This window comes from Hypanus sabinus, chromosome 14, assembly GCF_030144855.1.
Source record: "Hypanus sabinus isolate sHypSab1 chromosome 14, sHypSab1.hap1, whole genome shotgun sequence".
NCBI classification, from domain to species: domain Eukaryota; kingdom Metazoa; phylum Chordata; class Chondrichthyes; order Myliobatiformes; family Dasyatidae; genus Hypanus; species Hypanus sabinus.
Genome location: NC_082719.1, coordinates 10,099,699 through 10,122,500, shown reverse-complemented (window position 1 = coordinate 10,122,500; position 22,802 = coordinate 10,099,699). Strand labels below are relative to the sequence as shown.

General features: G+C 42.1%; 1 protein-coding gene across 2 annotated transcripts in view; it reads left to right on the top strand.

The window, feature by feature from the left end:
- LOC132404550 (inactive ubiquitin carboxyl-terminal hydrolase 53-like) overlaps window positions 1–22,802 on the top strand; it is a 133,881-nt gene that overhangs the window by 71,347 nt on the left and 39,732 nt on the right. For both annotated transcript variants that reach the window (XM_059988758.1, XM_059988757.1), the window contains exons 10-12: window positions 441–611; window positions 2,118–2,261; window positions 10,227–10,908. In XM_059988758.1, coding sequence (XP_059844741.1) covers window positions 441–611; window positions 2,118–2,261; window positions 10,227–10,908 — 997 coding nt within the window. The remainder of the gene's footprint in view (window positions 1–440; window positions 612–2,117; window positions 2,262–10,226; window positions 10,909–22,802) is intronic.

Below are 22,802 nucleotides of genomic sequence, written 5' to 3'. Positions count from 1 at the left end.
ACAACATTCCATTATCACCCCTGATTTCTCCCTGGATTCCTTGCATCTAAACTTTAGAGCAGTCTACTATGTGGAACCTTATCAGACACATGACTTAAGTCCTTGTAAATCACACCTACTGTCTTGCCATAGACTTCACTACATCAAAAAAATCTTATCAGATCTCCTATACATATGACAGCTATCACTAATCAGTCTCTGTTATTCTAGATGCACGTACATATTATCTTTCAGATTGCTGTTCGGTAACTTGCCTAAACCTACTGGTGTTTCTTTGCTGCCCTTTTTAAATAAAGGCATGGTATTTGCAATATTTATATATGTGATTATTTGAATTTAAGCATTTAGAAACATTATTGAACTGTATTAATATGGTTTGTTGATTACCTGTTGTTTTCCATTTTTAATCCTCCATCATCCTGGCATATTTTGTACAACAGAAAAAGAAATGCAAATTTCTGCTACCAGAGTATCTGACTACGAGAAGGTGAATGGAGTTGAAGGACGCACCTCAAAAGTTAGGGACCCAAAACTGCCTCTGAAGCAACCATCTAATGCCAAAGGTGGATTCCACAGAGGTTACATTCAAGATAGTAGAGGTCGAGGTCTGAGTAAGTATTTTATCTATTTTGGACCCCTCCTTAAAAATGGAATTTTACTATTCAAAGTACATTTATTATCAAAGTATGTATGCAGAATACGTTTCTGAGATTCAACCTCCTGCAGGCAGCCATGAAACAATGAAACACCATAGAACTTGTAGTCGAAAATATCAAATGTGGAACCCACGGTTGTGTAGACATCAAAAAGCGAGCAAACAACACAGAATATCAAACATCAAACCAGGTGTTTAGTAGAATTCAGTTTAGTTTAGTTCAGTGCTGTGCTGCTAGCCAATGAAGGTCACAGGGCATTTCTTAGCCAAAGCGCCCCAGTCTACATCGATCAGCCTGATTAAACAGCTCACAAATAGCAGAATCGAGGAACACGTAGCATGAGTCTTAATTTCCCCCAAAAGAAGTGTACAGCCTCATCGATCAATATGGATTTCGAGACTCTTGCATTTTCCTCTGACAGCAGCTAGTGAGACGGAGCTGACGTCAAACATCCATCCGTCCTCCACTCTCATCCTCATCGACATCAACCTTGCTTGATGCCACAATTGGAGAAAAGCAATGGAGTCGATCATGGGTTCACGACCTCAATGCCTCAGTTGGAGAGTCGTAATGGAGTTGATTATGGGCTTGCACCCCATCTCCACACACTCTACTCCAAATCTCATCGAACTCCCACAGATTCAGCATTTTGCCTGATCGCTCAATCTGCCCGAAAACACATGATCAAAATGTAAATCGCAGGTTCCAATCACACACAACTTAGTAGTAGAATCATATTTGAAAGACAAAGTAAAAGAAATAGTTTCATAAATTGTCGTCAGGATGTTGCTGTTGATTGTGTTGTTCACCGGAGCCATGCTCTTGATCTTGAATGTGGTTGACTTGCTTACTGTAGTAGAGAGAATTCAAAATATTTGAATTTTGCTTTACTGAACTATTACTGGAATATGAGGTGTGCTGTAATGACTGAATATCTATATTAAGCTTAATAGTATGTTTCCTTCTTGGTCTAAAGTTAATGCCAAAATCAAAAGATTTTTTTCATTATACATCCAAATTATTATAATTTGTTGAATATGTAACTTGTTGGCAAATTTGCTCCAAACATCTGGAATACTCTAGGATTACTTAATGTCTATTGTATTGGTATATTTAAATTTATTCTATATATCGCTTGTCTTTACATGATTTTTAATTTTATCTCATTTTATGACTATATAGACTACAATCTTTACAATCTATGTAAAGTTCTTTGATCCTGCATCCTTGTATATGAAAAATGCTGTACAAATAAAGTTGTTATTGTTGTTGTTATTATTATTAAGTAGTTTGGAACGCTATAAATTTGTTGTCCACAGGATTCAAGAGCAAAACTTTCGTAGTTGCTTTTAACTTCTACCAATGTTTTCTCGTATAGGAATGAACAGTTCTATAATCTGTTTCTGTTGTGTGAATGTTTTAGATGCCAATTGTATTGAAGGAAATTTTTATTTTAAACAGTTAAAGTGTTTCCTGATGGCTCATCAATTTCACAAATGGACTGTTCAAATGAACGTGCCCAAAGATCAGAGAATGGAAGGAACACACCACATACCCAGAAAAAAGAAAATGATAAGCCAAGAACTGACTATGTCAAACAAAGAGGTTAGTGCCTTTTTAGAGTCATAGAATGCTTCAGCAATTTGGCCTATTTAATCTGTACTGAACCATTAATCTGCCTAGTTCCATCAACCTGCACTCAACCATACCCCTCTCATCCATGTCCCTATCAAATTGTTCTTAAATGTTGAAATTGAGCCTGCTTTCAATTGTTCCATGTTCTCAACCCCTTCGAGTAAAGAAATTCTCCTTAAGGATTTCGTACTTCACCCTTAACCCATGATTTCTAGTTCTAGTCTCACACAGCCTTAGTGGAAAAAGCCTGCTTGCATTTCCCAATCTATACCCCTCAGAATATTGCAAACCTCTATCAAATCTCCTCTCAAGTTTTCCATGTTTTTGGGAATAAAGTCCTAACCTATTCAACTTTTCCCTATAACTCATGTCCTCAAGTCCTGGCAATATCCTTGTAAGTGTTTTCTGCCTCTTTCAGTCTTATTTGTGTCTGTCCTGTAGGCAGGTGACCAAAACTGCTCGCAATACTCCAAATTATACCCCACCAATGTCTTATACAGTATGTTTCAATATAACATCCCAACTCCTGTACTCGGTATAAGGCCTACCCTGCTTGCTCTTCCCAAAGTTCCACACCTCACACTTGTCCGCATTAAATTCCACCTGCCATTTTCCAGCCCATTTTTCCAGCTGGTTCAGATCCCACTGGAGGTGTTGAGTCTTCATTGCAGTTCACTGTACCCCCAATCTTGGTGCCATCTGCAAATTCGCTGGTCCAGTTTACCACATTATAATCCAGATCATTGACAGAGAAGACTAATAACAGATTCAGCACCGATCCCTGTGACACACTGCTGTTCACAGGTCTCCAGTCAGAGGCAACCATCTGCTATCACTCTTTAGCTTCTCCCATGAAGCCATCATCTAATCTAATTTACTACCTCATCTTGAATGCCAGGTGACTAAACCTTCTTAACCAACCTCCCATGCAGGACTTTGTCAAAGCCATTGCTGAATTCTACTGCCTTGCCTTCATCAATTTTCCTGGTAATTTCTTCGAAAAACTCTATAGGATTGGTTTCGCACAACCTAACATGCACAAAGCCATGTTGGCTATCCTTAATTACACCCTGCATATCCAAATTCTTGGATATCTTGTCCCTTAGAATAACTTTCAATAATTTTTCAACTTTGGTTGTTAGGCTCACTGGTCTATAATATCCTGTCTTATTCTTAGAGCCTTTTTTAAACAATGGACCATTAGCTATCATCCAAACCTGCAGCACCTCACCTGTAGCTAAGGACGTTTTAAATGTATCTCTAGGGCCCCTGCAATTTCTGCACTAGCCTTCCACAGGGTCCAAGGGAACTCCTTGTCAGCCCTGGGGATTTATTTTCCCTAATTTGTGTCAAGATAGCAAACATCTCCTCTGCACTCTGTCTCGAGTTCATGATCTCACTGCTGCTTTACCTCACTTCTGCAGACTGTGTCCTTCCTCAGAGTAAATACAGATGCAGAAAAAATATTTTAAAAGCTCCCCCATCTCTTTCGAATCCACATAAGATTACGACTCTGATCTTCCAGAAGATCAGTTTTGTCGTTTGCAATCCTTTTGCTCTTTATATATCTGTGGAAGCCCTTGGGATTCTCCTTCACCTTGTCTGCTATAGCAATCTCGTGCCTTCTTTTAACCTTCCTGATTTCTTTCTTAAGTCTTCTCTTGCACTTGTACTCCTCAAGTACCTCATTTGTTTCTACCTGCCTATACATGCTATGCACCTCAATATCTCTTGAAAACCCTGTCAAACTTGACTTTTATTCTGACAGGAATATACAGACTTTGTACTCTCAGAATTTCACTTTTGAAGGCCTCCCACTTACCTTTGTCAGAAAACAACCTGTTCCAATCCACATTTGCCAGATCCTTCCTGATACCATCAAAATGGCCTTTCTCCAATTTAGACTCAGTCCAAAGGCCAGACCTATCCTTAATTACCCTATTAACTAATGAAATCATGATCATAGATGCAAAGTGTTCCCTTCATAAACTTCTGTCACATGCCCTGTTTCATTTCCTAATAGTAGATCTAGAATCTCACGCTTTGTCATTGGGACTTCTATGGACTTACTAAGGAAACTTTACTGAACATATTTGCAAACTCTTTCTCATCCAATCACAAACAAGAGAAAACCTGCAGATGCTGGAAATCCACGCAACACACACAAAATGCTGGAGGAACTCAGCAGGCCAGTTAGCACAAATGGAAAAGAGTTCATTTGATGTTTTGGGCTTGAGACCATTCAGCAGGAATGGAGAAAATAAGATGAGGAGCAGAGTTAAAAGGTGGGTGGAGTGGAGTGAGTAACATAAGGTGATAGGTGAAACCAAGACGGGGAGAGGTGAAGTAAAGAGCTGGGAATTTGATTGGTGAAAGAGATACAGGGCTAGAGAAGTGGGAAGCTAATAGGAGAGGACAGAAGGCCATGGAAGAAAGAAAAGAAGAGGGAAGAGCACCAGAGAGAGGTGATGGGCAGGCAAGGAAATAAGGTGAGAGAGGGGGAAAAGGGGATGGGGAACGATTGTTGGGTGGTCTCTAATCTAATCCCATTAGCATGGTCATACCTTCCGTGTTCTTCAATTCTACCCATAAAGCCTCACTAGACAAGCTCTCCAATTTGTCCTGTCTGAGCCCTGTCGTGACATTTTCCCTGACTTGCAATGCCATTTCTCCTGTTTTAAACCTTCCTGCTCTGTCACATGTAAAAGAATGGAACACTGAGTGACCAGTCCTGTCCCTCCTGCAACCAAGACTCACTAATGACTACAATGTCAAAAAGGCACGTGTTTATCCCCCTTGCCTACAATACTCTTTGCACTGAAATGTAATTCTTTCTGGTTAAACTTGAGGATCCAACATTCTAATTCTCTAATCAAGCAGTTCTTGAAAATCTACTTTAAATGCTGTAGATGATTCCCCCCCCCCCCCCCCCCCACTGGTACATTATTTGAAGTTAGAGCAACTGATCTATTCCCTTTGCCAGTACCGAAACTACCAATACAAATTAGGTGTGTGTATTTGACTGAAATGTGATGAAGTATTGTTAAGCGAGCAATCTAAAAATATAAAAGAGAATGAATGATTTTGCATTAACTGGTGTGAAGTAAGTACATATTTGTATACAGCACTTGCTACAGCAGATCACATAAAACAGAAAACAAAACAGTAAATCAAAGGATTTTAAATTTTATTTAGGAATGTGTCTTAGTGAGCTTACTGTAAGATCTGTAAGTGCAGATAATATATTTAAATTTTATTTAATTAAAAAAAATGAGGATGCAATATCCAGCTCCTGCCTTGGCCCTCCACCTTGCCTTTCTTTACTGGCTGTCTGCCTTTCACATGCTGTCCTGATCTGGTGTTTCGACCTGAAGCGTCAGCTATATCTTTTCCTCCATGGACTTTGTCTGACTGGCTGAATTCCTGCAGCAGCTTATCTTTGCTCCATATTTCAGCATTTGCAGTCTTGTTTTGACTTTTCAGTATTGAAGAATGTGAGCCTAAATCTATTGATGTTAGTTAACATAGTTCTGAGCAATTGGATCGCATGCAAAATGGTTTTCACTGTACTTTAGTACGTGTCAATTATAAACTAGTTTACCAATTTAGTATGCTCCACAGAAAAGCTTTTTTTTGTGAAACAAAAAAGGTCTAATGGAATTCCAAGGACAACTGCTTTCTTGTCAATAAGCCCTTCCTCATCCTTTGTTTCCAGCTATTGTGCCAATTTAGACTTCATTTTCTGATTGTTCTTTGGATCCCTTTTTAAAATTATCCTGCAGTATGGGTCTTTATTAAACCTCTTGCTATGATCCATGTAGACTGCTCCAAATCCATAATGTTCACTGATCTCTTTGCTGCGTTTTTAAATGTGTAATCAAGTGGGTCAGACCTGTCCTCTGATCCACATTGCCTGTCCTTGATTAATCTGTGCCTTTATAGAAGGTGCTTGTACTAATCCACCTAATTGATTCCAGTAGTTTGCCTAGCATCAAATTCAGAAGTCCTCCAATCTTCTGTTACCATTCTTGTGTTACGTATCCCATAACTGGATAACTTACCAGCAAAGATAGAGAGGTCTGTTGAAGTCTGTTGTCACTATTTTCAAACGTTTTATTCGTAAAGGGACACAAAAGTAGGGTTAATACATACATTCAGATAGGGCACATTGTCAACACTCAATCTAAAGTGCGGGTATATTAATAATCATCATTATTAAGTGAGCTCTGCTGATGTCTAGGGGTTAATAGATTGTCCGTTGTAAATATAAAAGTCACTCAGAAGGCTGTCAGCCTCAGCCCTTTTAAAATCGTTGGGTTTCACGTGTGGCTTCCTTCAGAATGGCTTCCTGCTGCTGCGGGAACTCTCTCGTGTTTTCTGGGTGCGTCTGAGGGGGCTGTCCCCCTGAGACTCTCCTTTATACTTCCTCACGGGGTCGCAGGTGTCAATCAGGTTGGGATGATGCAATCTCTCTCTCAACCAGCCCACCTTGCCCAAGGGCTTTTCATGTGGTCTCCATGAGACAATAGTCACTGTTGTCTTTATTCTGTATCCCTGGCTTAGGACCTGCAATTTGGCACGTTTCTCTCTCTCTCTCTCTCCTACTGGTTCTACTGACCCCCCCCCCCCCCCCCCTTCGACGGGTGCTCTTGCGATTCTCACAAGGGAGGGGGCTGGGATCATAACACCTCCCCTCTTAAAAGACGTTTTACCAGCGGTTAAAACGGAGTGGTACACAGTCTTACAGGAGTTTATATACATTCAAGTCAGTATCTAAATAGTTAACGATTACAATGTCCCTTTCTTTAATATCTTGACATTGCGAACCGTACATCAGACTTTAATTCAATAACCACCGATTTAATTTTTTTTCTAAGCAACAAAACTAAGGAGGTGTGACCTTAGTTTAGGTGCATTTACAAAAGTTTACGCGAATACTAATCGTTTCAGTCGTTTAACTTAACCGGCAGGTCTCCAAAAGGCTGTCTTTATTATTCACAGGCTTTGGCGCAAACCTGTTCAACCTGCCTGGCTGTCTAACAATGGCATCCTCATTAACCGTCGCCTCTTTTCCGGCGAGCCCCCCCGTGGGGAACTTGAGTAGTTTTGTGTGGTGAACTCCTGCCCGCCCCGCTCATCGGGGTTATTTTAGCAACACCATGCCCCGGACTTAGACCATTTCCACCCAACTCTTTGATTTTACCCAGGTGGCTGGCCCTTTTATCAGTACCCTTCAGGCTATTGGTGTTTGATTCGAACTCTTCGCTCAAGTAGCCTGTCGAAGGCAGCCTTTTCACACCCCATCCTGGCGTAACAATAGAGTGGGGGGCCCCGCTATTCCCCGGCTCACTCTGTGAGCGATCTGCCAGGTTTAAGATTTCTTCCTTCAGTTTGGAAACTACAAGCTTTTCATTTCCTTCGCCAACAATCCTCACCCCCCCCCCCCCATTCTTAAATTCTGCATTAACTTTGAACACTCCTTCGAGTACAGACGCCGGGGAGCTCACACTTTCCCCGGTTACCAAGGTTAACCCTTTTCCCACTGAACCGAGTCCATCTGACCCACAAGGACGGCCGCCCCGTTCCCCTGAATCAGATACCTCAGACTTCTTCTGAGCTCCGTTACCAGGTTCAGCACCTCTTGCATCCCCATCTCGGACACACTCAAACGGGACATTGGCCTCTTCCAGGCTTTCAACACCCGTACCTTTTTCAAATTCTAACCTCCCCTGAAGGCGCAACCCTGCGAGCTGAAACAACCTCCTCGGCCCTTTCAGCAGACCCCTTCGAGGCAAGTGTATCCTTTCCATCTAGGACTGCCCTCACTTCATTATCGGGAACACCTTTAGAACTCTCAAGTTCTTCAAACAATTCTGCCAAACCAGACAGATCATCCATGTCCAACTCTGGACCTTTCAACAGCTTTATCTGTTTCTCATCTTTATCTCCTACCTTTAGGACCTTTCTCTTCGCTAAAGGCAGATCTATCTCCTCTCCCTTACCCCCTTTCACTTTACTACTCTTCGTCTTACCACCCTCGGAACCCTCGTGGCACAAGGTCGGCAAAGACGTCTCGGCCAAATCAAAACTGGCCAGATTTAAACTGCTCTCGTTCACAGCTCTCTCTCTCTCTCTGCCACTTCCAGCTCTTTTAACTTAAGTTCATGTTCCAACTTTAATTTCTCCACCTCTAACTGAACCGTCCCACTTGATGGTACTTTGTCAGGGTTATCTTCCAATACCTCATCTTCAAACACATTCTTCCCAACGTAATACTGAGTTATGGCCCTTCGTACCTCCCGCTTTTTCATGGACGACCTCACTTCTGTGAGGTTCAACCCCTTCGCCAAATTTAACTAGTCTGATTTGGTGGCCGCCGTCGGGTTTTCCATGAATTCACCCACGTCGATCTTTGCTGGTTTCCCGTCTGGCTACCCGCGTAACCAGATTCAAGATTTTGATTTACAAGCCCGATTCACTGGCCTCCCAATTTGGTGTCAAATCTCGGATGAGCAACCCAATTGTTACGTATCCCGTAACTGGATAACTTACCAGCAAAGATAGAGAGGTCTGTTGAAGTCTGTCACTATTTTCAAACGTTTTATTCGTAAAGGGACACAAAAGTAGGGTTAATACATACATTCAGATAGGGCACATTGTCAACACTCAATCTAAAGCGCGGGTATATTAATAATCATCATTATTAAGTGAGCTCTGCTGATGTCTAGGGGTTAATAGATTGTCCGTTGGAAATATAAAAGTCCCTCAGAAGGCTGTCGGCCTCAGCCCTTTTAAAATCGCTGGGTTTCACATGGGGCGACCGAGAGAGAGAGATTGGGGGGAGAAGAGAAAGAACTTGCAGAGTCTCGATGAATCTTCCGTGAAATCGGGGGAGCGTTGGTTTCCTCGCCCCGATGTTAGTTAAAAGCGGTTTTCTGTGATTCCAGCCACAGATTCCAATCCCGGAATCTAACGCACGTGGCTTCCTTCAGAATGGCTTCCTGCTGCTGCGGGAACTCTCTCGTGTTTTCTGGGTGTGTCTGAGGGGCTGTCCCCCTGAGACTCTCCTTTATACTTCCTCACGGAGTCGCAGGTGTCAATCAGGTTGGGATGGTGCAATCTCTCCCTCAACCAGCCCACCTTGCCCAAGGGCTTTTCATGTGGTCTCCATGAGACAATAGTCACTGTTGTCTTTATTCTGTATCCCTGGCTTAGGACCTGCAATTTGGCACGTTTCTCTCTCTCTCTCTCTCCTACTGGTTCTACTGACCCCCCCCCCCCCCCTTCGACGGGTGCTCTTGCGATTCTCACAAGGGAGGGGGCTGGGATCATAACACTTGTCACCAGAGAATTGATCAGTATCTTAGTATAATTTTTTCCCTGGCCTAGTGACTAAGTTGCTAAACATCTTCATGCTTTCTTTCTCAAACTCTTCCTCATTATAACCATATTCATCTCCTCCTCTAATGAAGACTGACTCATTTGATCTAAAGACTCTAATTTGTTCATTAGATGATCTCTTGCTTTGTGTTTATAAAACACATTGTATTTTCTTTGATTTTACTTATTTTCCTGAGAGAACTTCAATTTCAAAAAAAGAATAACTTGCTTGTAGCAAGGAACCTGTCATTTTGTATATTAAAACAATGTTATATAAATGTTAAACAAGAGAAAATCTGCAGATGCTGAAAATACAAGCAACACACGCAAAATGCTGTAGGAACTCAGCAGGCCAGGCAGCATCTATGGAACAGAGTACAGTTGATGTTTTGGGCTGAGATCCTTTGGCAGTACTGGATGCTGCCTGGCCTGCTGAGTTCCTCCTGCATTTGGTGTCTTATATAAATGGTATTAATTTTGAAATTTTCCATGAATGGTGTTGTTTTATTATTACACTATGTTCTTTGCTGACATTGTGATTGTATTTTTTTCCAGATGACAGAGCTTTAAAATCTGGGGCGTCACATTTTGGCAATAACACAAGACATTTCTGGGATCAGCATGCACACAGTCAAGGAAAAGGATATTTAAGTGAAGGTAGAACTACTACACATGCTAAGGCAATATCAGATAAATATGTATCTGATTCAATACAACATAAGAAAAGTAACAGCTTCACTGGATATGATACTGATACCAGTCAAGATTCGAGGGACAGAAGCAATAGTAGAAGTAGAAATAGGGGTAAAGTTTGGAAACCCTCACGGGAAACACTAAATGTGGATAGTATTTTTGAGGAAGGAAGCAGGAGACAAAGCAGTCCAAAGCACAAAGCAAACACAGCTCAGCAGGTGTTACATAGCAAAGGACAGAACGCTAATGATTTATTGTATGAGAAACGAAAGCACAAAGACTTAAAGACAATTTATGAAGATGAATTCAAACAAGGAAGTGCAAGTTCTTCGCTGGAAGTTGATGGGAAAGCTCATTTAGAAAATGAAAAAAACACAGATGAAAATTTTAAAATCCACAGCTCTGGTTATCGAGGGCAGAAAATGGAATCTGGCCACGATAGCAGTGGTTGGTTCAGTGGTGGCTCCACTAACCATGATACTCAAAGTATGGAGATTTCCAGTGGAAAGAACTTGAAGAAGAACCAAGATGCACTTTCCCACAGGTAATCATTCTTTATAGATTATTTGTTTTTACAGGTTTGAAGTATGTTTAGATGAAGTGAAATTGTAGTTTATGCATTCACTTTTTCAAATTTATTCATAATTTGTGATTATATTAAGCTGTAAAATACTAGTAAAGATCTTCCACAGCTTTGAGGTTGCTGATTGTATTTGCCCTGGAGCGTGCTATATCATGCAGCATGCATCCAGATATTCACTAGAAGCTGGCTCTCAGTTAATCTTACCAATATTTTTATTAATTTCTACATTGAAGAATACAGAGTTCAAGAAAATACATATTATAAAACAGAAGAAAGATATAATAATACCAAATACATTATATTTGAATCATACTGATGAACTCCTTACCCTATATTCATGTATATTAGATTAATTTGTATGTTGAGATATGAATAATTTATATATATATATATCAAAAGTTTTGAAAATAATTCAAAAACAGTCCCCACAAATTTTGAATATCTTGGTTAGATTCAGAAATTGAACAATAAATCTTTTCTAAATTTAAGCATGCCATAACATCCCATAACCATGATTGTGATTAGGCAGAGTAGCATCCTAGCCATAAGAGATAAAAGTCAGAAAGTGCGATTCAGATGTCTTAAATGCTATCTTTCCCTCCAGCTCTCAGTTAATCAACAAGATGCAGAGCTCCCAGCACGATTGGACCGCTGCATTGACAGAACCGTCTTGAATAGTGTGACCCCATTACTAGTAACACATGCAGATAAAGTTGCCACTTACTGAATGTTTGTGAATATCTTTGTGAGCAACCACCCAGCATTAACCTGTACAGCAGATTCAGTAAAGACCAACTGACATGTGAGATCCAGTTGTTTATGCAGTGGTATCGAAATGGGATATTGCCTCATAGACTGGTCAAGCAGTATCCTGACAGTTGTACATTTCTATAGTACCTTTTGGATGTGCCAGATCTCATTTCAATCCCTGAGTACAGACAGCAGGACAGGAGCATGAGAAGTGGCAGTATAACTTTATACAGGTGGAAGGAAGTAGCTCTCAGAATTCTTAATGTTGACTTTAAGACAGCTAGCCTGTCCAGGCTTTGGTAATTTTGATGTCATTCCAAAAACCCAGTACCACCTGATCTCAAAATGCCTATGTTACTTTTGCCTATCCTCCATGTCATCCTTAGTGAATACTGACAAAATAAACCTGTTTAGTACTTCTGCCCTCACCCCATCCGCCCACCACTGCACTTCGCATAGGGTTCCCCTTGTCCTCACCTACCACCCCACCAGCCTCCGGGTCCAACATATAATTCTCTGTAACTTCCGCCACCTCCAACAGGATCCCACTACCAAGTACATCTTTCCCTCGCCCCCTCTTTCTGCTTTCTGCAGGGATCGCTCTCTACACGTCTCTCTTGTCCATTCATGCCCCCCATCCCTCTTGGCACTTATCCTTGCAAGCGGAACAAGTGCTACACCTGCCCTTACACTTCCTCCCTCACCACCATTCAGGGCCCCAGACAGTCCTTCCAGGTGAGGTGACACTTCACCTGTGAGTCGGCTGGTGTGGTATACTGCGTCCGGTGCTCCCGGTGTGGCCTTTTATATATTAGTGAGACACGACGCAGACTGGGAGACTGTTTCTCGCTGAGCGCCTATGCTCTGTCCACCAGAGAAAGCAGGATCTCCCAGTGGCCACACATTTTAATTCCACGTCCCATTCCCATTCTGATATGTCTATCCATGGCTGCCTCTACTGTCAAGATGAAGCCACACTCAGGTTGGAGGAACAACACCTTATATACCCAGCTGGGTAGCCTCCAACCTGATGGCATGAACATTGACTTCTCTAACTTCTGTTGATGCCCCTCCTCACTTTCTTACCCCATCCCTGATATATTTAGTTTTTTTTCCCCTTCGCTTTTTTTTCTCTCTGCCCATCACGCTGCCTGTTCTCCATCTCCCTCTGGTGCTCCCCCCTCCCACCTTTCTTTCTCCCGAGGCCTCCCGTCCCATGATCCTTTCCCTTCTCCAGCTCTGTATCACTTTCGCCAATCAGCTTTCCAGCTCTTAGCTTCATCGCCCCCCCCCCCCCGGTCTTCTCCTATCATTTCGCATTTTCCCCTCCCCCCACTACTTTCAAATCTCTTACCATCTTTCCTTTCAGTTAGTCCTGACGAAGGGTCTTGGCCCGAAATGTTGACAGTGCTTCTCCCTATGGATGCTGCCTGGCCTGTGTTCCACCAGCATTTTGTGTGTGTTGCTGTTTAGTACTTCGTTCACAGGCTCTGGTGCCAAGCATAAATTCCCTTCATTATCCTTGCATGGATTTACCTTCTTCCTAATTACCCTCTTATTTTTAATCTAAGTGTGAAATATTTTCTGATTCGCTTTATTCCTACTTGCTAAGAACATTTTTTTCCTGCTGTCTTTATATCCCTCGAGGGCCTTGCCTGACGTTAGCGTCCTGAACCTTGCAGGTGCTTTGTTTTCCTTTTTGACTAAGCTTGTAAACTCTCTCGTTATTAAAAGTTCCCTTGCTTTGCCATCCTTGTTCTTCCTCCTTATAGCAACATGCTGTTTCTGAATTCCGTTCAAGTAACTCCCATGTGTTAGGTGTGGACTTCTTTAATGTGCGGTGAGTATGCTTCCAATGGTGGGAGGGTCTAGGACCAGAGGGCAAGGCCTTGTGTACAAGGTTATCCCTGTAGTACAGAGATGAGGAATTTCTGAACAGCGAGTGATGAGACTGGGATTCATTGCTGCAGACAGCTGTGGTGGCCAAGTCATGGATATTTTTAAAGTGGAAATTGACAGGTTCTTAATTAAAGGCATCAGAGGTTACATTATGAAGATGGGAGAATGGGGTTAAGAAGAAAAATAAAATCACCCATGATCATATAGCAGAGCAGACTGGATGGACCGAATGGCTTAAGTCTGCTCCATTCAGAGTTGAGATGAGTGAAGTTATCCACGCTGGTTCAAGAGTCTGATGGTTGAAGGGGGGTGATAACTGTTCCTGAACATGGTGGTGTGGTACCCAAGACTCCTTTACCCCCTTCCTGATTGCAGCAGTGAGAAGAGAGCATAGCCTGGCCTGGATTGCAGGGTCTTTAATGATGAATTCTGCTTTCCGGTGCCAGCACTTCTTGTAAATGTGCTGAATCATTGCCCCTGATGGGCTGGGTTCTATTCACAATTTTTTAAAAATTTTCCCTTGTTGGGGATTGGTGTTTCTATATCATTAGGAAATGAATCTCAGTGTAATATATGGTGACATATATGTACTTTGATAATAAATTTACTTTGAACTTTGAAGCAGGCCATGAGGCAACCAGTCAAGATACTCTCCACTGTGCATCATATCAAATCTCCCCAAACTTCTAAGAAAGTAGAGGCATTGCTGTGTCTTTGTAATGGCACTTTGGTGCTGATGCCAGGACAGATCCTCTGATGTGATAACTCTAAGGAATTTGAAATTACTGGTTCTCTCCAACTCTGCTGATCCATGCTTAATCCATGGCTTCTGATTGGGGAAGACTGAATGATTTTGTGGGGTCACACTCGTCCATGAGTGTCTTATAAAGTCCATGATAACCATGGAATATTCATTCAGATCCTTGAGTCCTTGAAGATCGCCCTATCTACTGGCTCGAAGCAATACCGTAGCCCCTCCTCTACCTCCCGTGACCACCTCTTTGTTGTCCTTGTCTCTGCTGCCTTGTTTTTTAGCTGCGGCCTAAATGTGGGTAGGAGGACTATTCCCAAAGCCCTATATGTGCCAAACGCTCAATCTTGCTACCTCCTGTTTCATTCAGTGGTATTACTGTTCCAAGCCCCCATCTTCAATACTTTTGATTACCATTATGCAGATACTCAACTGCTGTAATCACTAAGTATCTTATGAAGAGCTGACGCAATGAATAAGCTGTAGTTTTGGGTGAGTGGGCCTCCAGTAACACTGGAAAAAGTTTAAGACTCTATAGGGCACCACAGCTTGGTTGAATTGTATCCCTCCACCACTCAAAGTTCATTCCTTGCATTACTTTATTGTCACCAAACAATTGATATTAGAGCATACAATCATCACAGCGATACTTGATTCTGTGCTTCGCGCTCCCTGAAATACAAATCGAAGTAAATATAATAAAAATTTAAATTATAAATCACAATTAGAAAATAGAAAAGAGAAAGTAAGGTAGTGCAAGTCAGGTCCGTATATTTGGAAGCTATGGCCCAGATCCAGGTCAGGATCTGTTTAGCAGTCTTATCACAGTTGGAAAAGAGCTGTTCCCAAATCTGGCCGTACAAATCTTCATGCTCCTGAACCTTCTCCCAGAGGGAAGAGGGACAAAAAGTGTGTTGGCTGGGTTGTACTTGTGTAGGTTGTAGTGTGTGCTACAAAATGTGCTGTTGTATTTGCCGAGGCTACTTGGCACAGTTCACAAGTCTGCAACCAAGGGCTTCATAAGAAGTATTGGAACAGCACCACCTGCTGGTGCACCTTCAAGTTGAATGCAGAGTGGACCAATATCTAGCAGGCAAATTGTAAACTGACTGGGTTGAAACTTCAAAGACATCATCAAATCTAGCTGGGGTTATCTGGATGATTCTGTTCCTATATTTTATGGTGTTATGGATTCTATTTAAAGGCAAAAGAATATTTGGTAAATAGGAAGCTTTTAAAAGGAACACATCAAAGAGTTCGGAGGTAGCATTTTTCCATTAAGGTGAAGGGTAGACATACCAAGATCAACAAAACCTGGCTGATGAAAGATGTCAAGCATCTGGTCAGGAAAAAGAAGGAAACATACACTACATTTCAGGCCCAAACACGAGAAATTCTGCAGATGCTGGAAATCCAAGGCAACTCACACACTAAAAGCTGGGGGAACTCAGCAGGTCAGGCAGCATCAGTGGAAAAGAGTAAACAAATGATGTTTTGGGACAAGACCCTTCATTAGGTCCTGATTAAGGTTCTTGGCCTGAAATGTCAACTTCATCAGTCAGGGCATCAAGTTTAGGAGTTGGGAGATTCTGTTGCATTATAAGTCAAGGTTGCACTTAAAGTTTTGTATACAATCTGGTCACAGTATTATAGGAAAGACGTGGTCAAAAGAGATTTACAAGGATGCTGCTTGGATTAGAGCCCAAGTTATGAGGAGAGGTTGGCCACCGTAGAGCATATGAAAATGTGGGGTGACCTCAAGGTGTCTAGATAATGTGGAGTCTTTTCCCCAACGTTTGGGTGTCCAAAGCTAGAGAGCACAAATGTCAGATAACAGGAGAGATTTAAAGACTCTCAACTTTACACAGAGGTGGTGAGTACCCGGAATGACCATCCAGAGGAAATAGTCGAGGCCTGTATAATTGCAACATTTAAGAGGCTTTTGGATAGGTATATGGAGAGGAGGGGCTTGGTGGATTAAGGCTGATTGTGGGCAGGTAGGATACTGTGGTCAGCTTGGGCCAGTTGGCTGAAGAGCCTGTTTCCATGCTATTTCCATGATTCAAGAACTTCTATAAACTGATGGTTTTAAAAGATATGTTGTGAAAATTGGGGGAGGGTGGGATTAAAAAGCATAAAAACAGTTAAACTCAATTAAATCGCTGAATTTTTCCCTGCTGTCTTCTATTTGCTTTGTTGGTACAATACATTTGCAGCAGCTTACTGCGATCCAGTAGGTGGATTTCCTAGCCTAACATGTGGCAAGTGACTGCTGTTCAGGTGGACTCTATAATGACAAAAACCAGTGCAACATGTGTTCTGAAACCATTGCTAAACTGAAGGCTACACTGCCGTCTTCACTCTGGAATACAACCATGAGTAAATCTGCCAGATGGATCAGATTGACCTTAGCAGAATAACAGACTTGTATTTGTGTACATTTTCTATCTGTAGCTCAGTTTCTTCTTGTATACTGTTGCACAATGTGTGCCAACACTTTTCCCCTTGGGCATTCTTGTACCCATATTTATATTGTAACACTCCTCAATTTCTGCTGCTTGCTGAAGTGTTTTCAGTGCTACGTGGTAACTCGGTTACTATGTTTTTAACTACTTAACTATTTTAATATTTTTGCATTTGTATTGATCATTTCATCTTGCAGGATTTGTTGCTTGCTATTTTTATATTAATTGTAATAAAGCTTCATGGGCAGTCAGTCACTCCCGATTGCATATTACGGTGTATCTTCCTATCTCTCCCCTCTCTTAATTGCTCGTTTCATCCTCTGTTCTATAATCTCCCAGAATTTCCTTCCTCTTACTCCACTATGCTCTCTTCTCTCCTCTTCTTCTAGGTTTAGCATACAATAAGTTTGGTGATTGCTGCACTAAAGCTATAACTACCTCCTTTTTCACCTTTTTTATTTACCATTAATGTCCTTTTGCTTCTTTGGACCAAGAGCTAAGCTGTTTCTTACACATACTACTGTTCACTATTTCTCTAAACAATGCTAACTCCCCACCCAGAGTTCCGACCATATCCCCAGATGTGCTCTAGAATTGACATCTGATGAGAAACATAGAAAACCTACAGCACAACACAGGCTCTTCGGCTCTCAAAGCTGTGCTGAACCTGTCCTTACCTTACAAATTACCTTGGGTTACTCATAGCCCTCTATTTTTCTGAGCTCCATGTACCTGTCCAGGTTTCTCTTAAAAGACCCTATCGTATCCATCATCATCACCGTTGCCGGCAGCCCATTCTATGCACTCACCACTCTACATAAAATTACTTGCCCCTGACATTTCCTCTGTACCTACTTCCAAGCACCTTAGAACTGTGCCTTCTTGTGCTAGCCATTTTAGCCCTGGGAAAAAAGCCTCTGACTATCTACATGATCAATGTCTCTCATCATCTTATACACCTCTATCAGGTCACCTTCAGATTAGCTGTATTTGTCACATGTACATTGAAACACTGAAACATACAATGATAAACATCATTTAGATCAGCAACCAACATAGTATGAGAATGTGCTTAGGGCAGCCTGTAAGTGTTGCATATTTCAGACACCAATCCAGCATGCCCGGAGCTCACTAACTCTAACCTATATGTCTTTGGGATGTGGGAGGAAGCTAGAGCACCTGCAGGAAACCCACAGGGATAATGTACAAACTCCTTACAGATAACGGTGAGAACTTAACCCCAATTGCTGGTGCTGTACAGTGCCTGGATCCAATTCAATTTGCTTACCATCACAATAGGTCAACAGATGGCATTTCATTGGTTCTTTATTCAGTTCCGGAACAGCTGGACAACGAAAATACATACACCAAGATGCTCTTCATTGACTACAGCTCAGCATTCAAAACTATCGTTCCCTTGAAACTAATCTCTAAGCTCTGAGACTTTGGTCTTGATGTCTCTTTGTGCAACTGGATCCTCCTTTTCTTTATTTGCAGACCCTAGTCAGTACAGATTCCAACAACTACTCTTCCACAATCAACATCAGCACAGGTGCACCACAAGATTGTGCTCAGTGTCCTGCTCTAGTCACTATGACTGAGTGGTCAAGTGCCATATTTAAGTTTGATGATGATGCCACTGTTGGCTGAATCAAAGGCGGTGACAAATCGGCATATAAGAGGGAGATTGAAAATCTAGTTGAGTGGTATTATAGCAACAACACTCCATTCAACATCAGCAAGACTGATTATTGACTATAGGAAGAAAAAACTGGAGGTCCATGAGCCAGTCCTCATTAGGGGATCAGAGGGTCAGTAACTTCAAATTTCTTGACATTATCACATCAGAGGACTTATCCTGGGTCCAGGACATAAGTGCTATCACAAAAAGACACGACAATACCTCCACTGTATTGGAAGTTTGTGCAAATTCGGCTTATCAAAAACTTCTATAGATGCACGGTGGAGAATATCCTGACTGGTTGCTTCACTGCCTGGTAAGGTAGAACCAATGCTTGTGAACACTAGTGGATACAGCCTAGTGTATTGCATGCAAAGGCCTCCCCACCATTTCGTGCATCGTTAGTCAGGTTGTTAGAAGCTACAGGGCGAATGCAGGAGAATGAGATTGAGAAGGATAATAAATCATCTATGATGGAATGATAAAGAGACTCATTGGGCCAAATACCCTAATTTTACTCCTATGTTTTATGTTCTAAAGTCTCATCTACAAAGAACACAGCCTCAAGAAAGCAGCATCTATCTTCAGGGACTCCTACCATCCATGCCATGCTCTCTTCTTGCTGTTGCCATCAGGAAGGAGGATCAGGAATCTTGGGTCCCACACCACCAGGTTCAGGAACAATTATTACCCTTCAACTATCAGGCTCCTGAACCAGCATGGATAACTTCACTCACCTCAACTCTGAGTGAATAGTTTGGCCCATTGAGTCTGCTTTGTTATTCAATCCTGGATGATTTTTATTTTTCCTCTCAACTCCTGCCTTTGTCACGTAACCTTTGATGCCCTTATTAATCACGAACCTGTCAACTTCCACTTTGAATATACCCATGACATGGCTTCCACAGCCATCTGCGGCAATGAATTCCACAGTTTCACTACTCTCTGTCCAGAAATTCCTCCTCATCTCGATACTAAAGGAGCAACCTTGTATTCTGAGACTTTGCCCTCTGGTCCAAGACCCTCCCACCATTGGAAGCTTACTCACTGCACATTGAGCAAGTCCACGCCTGATATGTAGGAGTTATTTGAGGATTAGCTGAATGGAATTCAGGAACATCATGGTGCAGTAAAAAGGAAGAAAAGGGGTGGCTAAGGATTCCACAACCTATGCACTCACTTTTAAGAAGAACTATACAGCTCATATTCTCAGGATGATTGATTCATTGATTTATTTGCACAGTTAGATTGTCAGTCTTTGTGTGTGGTTTTTCAATTATTCCATCGCATTTCTCTGTTCTGTGAATACCTGCAAGAAAATGAATCTTAGAATACAGAGAATACATAAAATGAATACATAGAAAATAAATTTGCTGTGAACTTTATTCAGACTTTAGGGCACCACAGTAGTGTCGTTGTTAGCATGATCTTGATACAGCTCTGGGCACTCTGGAGTTTGGCGTTCAATTTCAGCGCCATCTGTAAGGAGTTTGTACGTTCTCCCCATAAACTGTGGATTATCTCCAGGTGCTTCAGTTACCTCCCAAATTCAAAAGATGTACTGGTTATTAGGTTAATTGGTCATTGTAAATTGTCCTGTGATCAGGTTGGGGTTAAATAGGTGGGTTGCTGGGCAGGGTGGCTTGTGGGCCAGAAGGGCCTGCCTCGGGCTATATCTCTACATAAGTAAATAAAACTTCAAACTTTGAGGTGGGGATCCATTCATTCTAAGTGGAGCTTGCACATTCTCCATGTGATCACAGAGATTGTTAGCTAGTGCTGCTCCGAGGGTGGCGGGGGGGTTGTGGTTTTAAACTATATTTGCAGAGGGAGGGGAACCAGAGTGTCAGAGCAGATGGTGAGGTGGAGGAGGATAAAGGTCATGTGAGGACTGCTTGTGTGGACAGAAATCAAAGGTTTGTATGTGATAGAAATGTTCTCAGGTGCCAACCTGAAGAGACTGGGGAAGAGGCGTCTGGCTCTCAAATAGAGAAAGATAGGAGACAGCGTGTGAGGGAGGATAGGCTGGTGATAGAGAAGGGACGCGCTCAGACCAAAGGTTTGAGATATATCTATTTTAACGCAAGGAGTGTTATGAACAAAGTGGATGAGCTTAGAGCGTGGATCAGTACTTGGAGATATGATGTGGTAGCCATTACAGAGACTTGGATGGCTCAGGGACAGGAATGGTTACTTCAATTGCTGGGTTTTAGATGTTTCAGAAAGGACAGGGAGGGAGGCAACAGAGGTGGGGGCTTGGCACTGTTGATCAGAGTTAGTGTCAAGGCTGCAGGAGAGATGGACGTCATTGAGGGATTGTCTACGGAGTATCTGTGAGTGGAGATTAGGAACAGGAAGGGGTCAATAACGGTGTTTTTTTATAGTCTGCGCAATAGTAACAAGGATATCAATGAGCAGGTAGGGAAACAGATCCTGGAGAAGTGTAATAATAGCGGAGTTGTGATGGGAGATTTTAATTTCCCAATTATAGATTGGCATTTCCCTAGAGCAAGGGGTTTAGGTGGGATGGAATTTGTTAGGTGTGTTCAGGAAGGTTTCTTGACATAATAGGTAGATAAGCCTACAAGAGGAGAGGCTGTACATGATTTAGTATTGGGCAATGAACCTGGTCAGATGTCAGATCTCTGAGGGAGAGCATTTTGGAGCTAGTGATCATAATTCTATTTCCTTTACCATAGCATTGGAGAGAGATAGGAACAGACAAGTTAGAAAAGTGTTTAATTGGAGTAAGGAGAATTATGAGGCCATCAGGCTGGAAATTGGAAACTTAAATTGGAAACATGTTCTCAAGGGAAAGTACAGAAGAAATGTGACAAATGTTCAGGGGATATTTGTGTGGAGTTCTGCATAGGTATATTCCAATGAGTTATGGTAGGGTGAAGGAACTGTGATGTACAAAGGCTGTAATAAATCTGATCAAGAAGAAAAGGAAAGCTTACAAAAGGTTCAGAGAGCTAGGTAATGTTAAAGATCTAGAAGATTACAAGGCTAACAGGAACAAATTTAAGAAGGAAATTAGGAGAGTCAGAAGGGGCAGTGAGAAGGCCTTGGTGGGCAGGATTAAGGAAAACCCCAAGGCATTCTACAAGTATGTGAAGAGCAAGAGGGTAAGACGTGAAAGAATAGGACCTATCAAATGTGACAATAGGAAAGAGCGTATGGAACCGGAGGAAATAGCAGAGGTACTTAATGAATAATTAAGTATTCACTATGGAAGAGGTAAAGAAGTGATAATAGTGACAACTTGCAGCAAATTGAAAAGCTTGAGCATGTAGATATTAAGAAAGAGGATGAGCAGGAGCTTTTGGAAAGAATCAAATTGGATAAGTCACCAGGCCCGGATGAGATGTACCCCAGGCTACTGTGGGAGGTGAGGGAGGAGATTGCTGAGCCTCTGGCAATGATCTTTGCATCGTCATTAGGGGCAGGAGAGATTCCCGAGGATTGGAAGGTTGCAAATGTTGTTGCTGTAGAGATAGAGCAAGAAATTATAGACCAGTGAGTCTTATCTCAGTGGTTGGTAAGGAAGAGCAGTAAATGTAGTGTATATGGATTTCAGCAAAGCATTTGATAAGGTACCCCATGCAAGGCTTAATTGAGAAAGTAAGGAGGCATGGGATCCAAGGGGACATTGCTTTGTGGATCCAGAACTGGTTTGTCCACGGAAGGCAAAGAGTGGTTGTAGATGGATCATATTCTGCATGGAGGTCGGTGACCAGTGGAGTGCCTCAAAGATCTGTTTTGCAACCCTTACTCTTAGTGATTTTTATAAATGACCTAGATGAGGTAGTGGAGGGGTGGTTAGTAAGCTTGCTGATGACACAAAGGTTGGAGGTGTTGCGGATAGTGTGGAGGGCTGTCAGAGGTTACAGCAGGACATTGATAGGATGCAAAACTGGGCTGAGAAGTGGCATGTGGAGTTCAACCCAGTTAAGTGTGAAGTGGTTCATTTTGGTAGGTCAAATATGATGGCAGAATATAGTATTAATGGTAAGACTCCTGGCTGTGTGGAGGATCAGAGGGATCTTGGGGTCCGAGTCCATAGGACGCTCAAAGCAGCTGTGCAGGTTGACTCAGTGGTTAAGAAGGTGTATGGTGTATTGGCCTTCATCAGTTGTGGAATTGAATATAGTAGCCGAGAGGTAATGTTGCAGTGATATTAGACCCTGGTCAGACCCCACTTGGAGTACTGTGCTCAGTTCTGGTCGCCTCACTACACGAAGGATGTGGAAACCATAGAAAGGATGCAGAGGAGATTTACAAGGATGTTGCCTGGATTGGGGAGCAT